The sequence below is a fragment of the Megalops cyprinoides genome, chromosome 21 (assembly GCF_013368585.1).
Source record: "Megalops cyprinoides isolate fMegCyp1 chromosome 21, fMegCyp1.pri, whole genome shotgun sequence".
In the NCBI taxonomy this organism is placed as follows: Eukaryota; Metazoa; Chordata; class Actinopteri; order Elopiformes; family Megalopidae; genus Megalops; species Megalops cyprinoides.
The window spans coordinates 3243365-3249154 of NC_050603.1; the positions used below are offsets into that span (position 1 = coordinate 3243365).

Sequence of the window (5790 nt, forward strand, 5' to 3'; positions counted from 1 at the left end):
GCTGTCTGACTCCTGTGTTATTTTTATGACAGAACTTTGCCCTGTATCTGTAAAGATGAGTACTTGGGGTGGAAGAGAGGAGGAGACCGCTGGGGTAATTCTGTCCCCCAGCTGGTCTCATCTTGCCCTGATGCTCCTTTGTTTAAGTTGGCTACCTTGGCAAAAAAGTTAAATGAAACTTTTTTAATGTTTGCTCCCTTAGGGCAATTAATCTCAAAATTAAAACATTATGATTAGAAAAAATTACTGCGACTTACTGGATTTAAAAGGAAATTATCTTTGAGGAACATGGTTGAGGAACAAATGAAGACATATCTTGTGCTTAAGAACATGAATCCCATAAGAAAAAATACGCTTAATACAGAGAAAAATACTTAAAAAAAAGCTTAGAGATTTTTTTCCCTTGCAATGCACAAGCAAGGAATTATTTTTTCTGCTACACACATTGATCTCTGGTAATATCTGCTACCTGATTTTGTTTAAATGTCACTCACGCATCTGCAAGTCATGTTCTGCACACAGACTGATCTTTTAAAAGAGCTTAAAGTACATGAGTGTAACTGCTCCTCATAAAACTCACGCCTCCTGCGGCCTTCAGAGCATCTGAAATATGGTTTAATCAGTAAGCTACTGTGGGGCCTTAGCCATGTGAAAACATCACCACTGTACAGCTGCCCCAAACCCTGGGAAACCAGAAACTGAGAGGTGAAGCGAGTGGCAAGATTTAAAGGTTTTTACGTTTCACAAAAAATGGCCACATGCAATATGTTCCCCTCAGATGAGGCTGCATTACGGGGGAACCACCTGTTTATGTGAGACAGCTCCTAACCTGGAGAAGCTTTGGCTTTTTCCTTCTTCATGCAGAGGAAGGAATTGGCAGTTAGATGCGTCTACTCATCTCAACGTGACAACCACGTGCACTCACGCAGCAGCGCTGGGGCCTAGCAAATGCAGTCTCCAAAATGCGGCAAGCTGCCCTGCACTCTACAGTGAGCCATGTCAGTACTGGGGGATGGGCATTGCTTCACTGATGCCCAATTCACAAAATGGTGAAACAATAAACCCCTGCTGACACACCTACCCCTATTCCTGGTGGAACAAAGCTGATTCTTTCTACCGCTGCGGGCTCACAATCATCATCATCAGCTGATGACATGGCTGGGATCAAACCCAGGCACACAGAGTTCAGCACGTGCCCGGGGCAAACGCCTTAACTGTTGAGCTACTTGGGGGCCCCAGGGGAAGCCTTGATCCTGGTGAACCTGACATTTTTTGGCTTTTGTTCTTTCCAAGCTCTCGGCTTCATAACTGGATCAGCTAAATATGAACGAAGGTCGTTTTGAGTCTGAAAAGTGGAATTCTGAGTCCCTCAAGCACATGGTGACCTGCCATAATTTAGCATATTCATTGATCCAATAATATGTTTAGCATGTGGCAAAAAACCCAAAATAAGAAAAACCTACACAGACCCAGCACTTCAGGACTCAGGACTGGCTCCCCCATCACTTATATGACTCTATATGCAGCTCCATATGTGCGATTTATCCTTCATCAATAAATTTTCCTTACTGAGGCCACAGATATATAAAAGGGGTTAACACAAAATTGTGATCAATATATTCACTCATTAAGGACTGGGCTAAGTTAAGATGAAATCTAGTAGGAAACTGCATCTTGTGAGGAATTCCTGTGCCATTAGATAGCGTCCTCTGAGGGCTTGTTTTTAATCCTGCACATGATATGTGCGGATTTGCTGATCTGTACATGATCTACACGGCTCATTCTACTCACTTGGAGGCCCACTACACCAGCCGACCCACATAAAACAAAGCACACATCAAATACAAGTTTCTGTCTGTCTTTCAGTTCAGGTCATTAACCGGTGAGAAGGTTTTTTGGCCGAGGGTGGCATTGACCGTGGTGGAGTGCAGGGCAGACCTCTTCGTGCAAGACTGTGCACTCAGGCTTTCCATGTTGTTGAGCGGGACGGCCACCTGGTCCTCTCGGGTCTTGACGTTGTAGTAGCCGACGGCCGACAGGCAGGTCTTGGACAGCAAGGAGAGGCTGGTCCTCGGCAGGAGGCTCCCCAGGGCCTTGCGGTACTCCTTGCGGATCAGGCAGTAGAGGATGGGGTTCAGGCAGCCGTTGGTCTGGGCCAGGCAGCTGGCCAGGGGGAAAGCATACGTGTGGGCGAAGTAGTAGGCCGAGGTCCAGTCCAGGACGTCCAGCTGGATCAGCAGCCCCCAGAAGGTGATGAGGTTGTTGGGGAACCAGCAGACGCAGTAGGTGAGGACCACCACGGCGACGGAGGTGGAGACGCGGGCGCGGCGGCGCAGGTTGACCCCGCTGGGGCTGTGCTTGCAGAGGAAGCGGAGCAGCAGCAGGTAGGAGAGCAGCATGATGGCGTACGGCAGCAGGAAGCCCAACACCACCCGCACCAGGTGGTGCACGCCCAGCCAGAAGGTTCCGCTGGGGTAGCGAAGGAGGCACGCCTGGTCCTCCCCAATGTCCGCCACGATGGCGAAGGCGGCGCGGGGGGCGGCGGCCAGCACGGCGCCCGACCAGATGAGGGCGGTCACCGAGCGCACGGCGCACATCCGCAGCCCCGCGGGGCGGGCTGGCTTCAGCGCGGTGGCCACCGAGTAGTACCGCGTCACGCTCATGGCGGTGAGGAAGAAGACGCTGGCGTAGAGGTTCAGCGACGTCAGGAAGGACACCACCTTGCACATGCCCCACCCGAAGGGCCAGCTGAAGTCCAGCGCCGTGTCCACCGCCCAGAACAGCAAGGCTGCGGAGAACAGCAGGTCGGTGAAGGCCAGGTTGAAGACAAAGAAGTTGATCGTGCTCTTGGCGGCGCCCCTGCTGGAGTGGAGGAGGTATATCACAATGGCGTTGCCCAGCAACCCGACCACGGAGACGGCAAAGTAGATCACAGCGATGGTGGCCCGCAGTACGGGGGAGCCGTCCCCAGGGATGTTGAGGTCCAGCACGCTGGTGATGTTGTGGTAGACCAGCTCTGTGTGGTTGCAGGCTGGGTCGGCCAAGCAGCGGTGAAGCGTGATATTGAACAGCTTCAGTCTCTGGTAGTCGGCCTCGGTCATTTTCAGCACAAACGGCCTCTCTTTGACAACGCTCCCCAAGGACAAGGCCACTTCAGAGGTGCTCATATGTCACAGAAAAATATCAGCGCATATATATGTATATATGTTTTTTGCTTGCTTTTGCTTGCTTTTCAGTCTTTTTTTGTTAGGTTGTGATTGTTCTACAGAGCCTCAAGATGTTTTTTCATTTGTGTTTTATATGCAAATACAAATGACCAGTTTTTTAAGGTAGTCTGAGCTTGTTGTGTAGACAAAATCAACAGGTGTTTTCATGGGTTGGAGTCATCCAAATGAACTTCTCTGATAAATGGCAGGTCAGCCTTAATTAGCCACCTTCCTAGTTGCAGGTCGTCCACGTTAATCACTGACCTCCATTCCTAAAACAGAAAACAGAGATGGATTGCCAGATTTGAGCTAAGAATAATGCCTTTGTTTTCCCTTTCTCATAATTAATGAACTATGCATGTACTGCTGTTTTTTGTACCTCAGATGGCAATGGCATAAACACATTGAAAATGTATTCACTCGATTGTCATATCCGGCTTGTCAGGGATGACGTTTGGCAAAGAGAAAATGCGCGAATTGCTAACGAAATTAAGTGCTGAACTGCTTTATTACATCAAAAGAAGGCCTATCGTGCGCGTGGAGCAGAATCAAATTAAACAGCGCGCCGTAAGAAGAATGATACAGTTTTCCTTTTCCAAGACAGGCTAAATGTGTTTTAACGCTTTTATTGCCATTCTAGAACCCCAAAGACATCCATCCGGACAACCGCGCAAGGAGGACTGTAGGAAGGACACCCTCTGCCACGTGCCCCTCACCTTCAACACATGCGTCATTGCAGAAATACATACATGGTGCATGGTTAACATGACAACGCTAGGGCATTTCTGTTGATTTCTAGGGTGCAAATCGCATTAATACGACTCAGGTTTACTCAGAAAATAAATCGATCAACAAATCAATCAAGTAAACAATGACTCTTTGATAACCATTTAAAAGCATGGTGCTGCTCTACAATTGCAAATCGGGTGCCAATTTACACACTATTATCAGTGTTTTACGCTGTGGACTGGGTTTTCAACTGCATTAGTGGCGTTTTTTCAGGTCAATACATTTTGACTAAAACTGTACGTTAAGTGCGTTAATAACGGACTTACTGAAAGAATGTGCCTTTCATCGATTCACAAGAGATGTATGATATATGATCCAAATGTATGTATGAATACACGTATGTATGATTCTCAGTGGAACATTTTTTGTATTGAAAAAAAAAAAATGACCATCGCTGAAAACGCTTTTAAATCCCGATTTACTCTAATATTATGGTGTTATTTTGCATGTCTGTCAAATTGACTACTTACAAAACTCCATTCTTAATTATTAGCGCTTTTTTATTCTTTTCTACTCTCTCTGTTCTTGCATCTCTTTATCGTTGCAAAAGGCACTCAGACAAATGTATGCAAAAAGCATCGACAACACAGAAAACTGTGCATTTTATGAGGTCAAACATATAATTCACTGCTTTCACAAGTCGGACTTGAAACTTTAAAAGTATGTGGCAAGCGCGTCGCTATGGTGCCACACCGATTCAATAAACAAATAAAAGCTTTAAATGTTTTACCTAGGGCGATGTGCGACGCGCTACATGCTCGGCATTAGATTGGAAATGAGGCTGAGATTTTGCTCTGTGTAGTTCTGTGCAGTTCGCTTGTTGCATCGCAGAGTCTGAGGCATGCAACCGTAAAGCGCACCTCCCTTTCAATAATGCAAACGCGCCTCATACGTACATGTTTAAGTGACGAAAACGGTGAGGCACAGACCAAAGGCAAATCTGCTGCATCTGTGCCGATAAAATTCAATATATTTTAATACATGAACATTTTATGTTCATGTATTTTATGTTCAACACTGTCTGAAAATGACACGTAACTTGATGTATTATTCATTGCGCGACCTGCCATTTCTGCGATCCCATACCTTAAAATAAGCTGATTAGTTTATACTGAAGCGACTTTTTCTGAAGCCCGTTTGCGTTTGAAAACGCCCTGCAAACAGCATAGTATGTGAAGTGCAAAACGTAGATAGATCGATAGCTAAATCACCTCGGATTGCAAACAGATAGCAAACGTGAGAATTAAGTACCGTTAGTCACATCGTGTAGCTGGGAAATTGCCAAATTGTCTTAATTACTGCAGGTGAGAATGATATGATGGCAGTGATACTCACTTCATTAGACTCTGCGAGCAATGTTCCACGGAGTTGCCTGCCTTTCTGCTGTTTTAGAGGAGTTCACAGCACACTTCAGACGCAAACACCCGTGTAGTGGCGTGACTGGTCAACCGTAAAGCAGCCCCGGAGCCAAACGTAATGATGGCAAGGTCGTGGTTTTATATGTGTACTAGTTTCAGTCCCCTCCCTCCAGATCATAACAGTCGAGGTTGTGTGTGCGTTTCACTACCTGTGTGGTAAATGACGCGCAGCAGAGAGACACTGTATGCATATCACCGAATTCAGCGGGAACGGCAAATGTAGTTTCCCAATCTCAGTGACGTTTATGGTCAAATTAAAACTTTTACCATAACGCCACGCTTATTCGTATTAACATCACAATACTTTCACCACATGTGGTGGACATTGAGGGACGGAGACCTATTATTGAGGGGGCAGTGAGGTTGTGGATTTTTTT

General features: G+C 46.4%; 1 protein-coding gene across 1 annotated transcript; it reads right to left on the bottom strand.

The window, feature by feature from the left end:
- Positions 1 to 1862: 1862 nt before the first annotated feature.
- LOC118769072 (relaxin-3 receptor 1-like) lies at positions 1863 to 3130 on the bottom strand. The gene has a single exon (XM_036516084.1). It carries the CDS (start codon positions 3099 to 3101, stop codon positions 1863 to 1865), a length of 1239 nt encoding a protein of 412 aa, XP_036371977.1. The 5' UTR covers positions 3102 to 3130.
- Positions 3131 to 5790: the final 2660 nt, after the last annotated feature.

Bases quoted from the DNA above. Each gene is read 5' to 3' on its own strand.
- LOC118769072 (XM_036516084.1), bottom strand. From the start codon at position 3,101: ATGACCGAGGCCGACTACCAGAGACTGAAGCTGTTCAATATCACGCTT.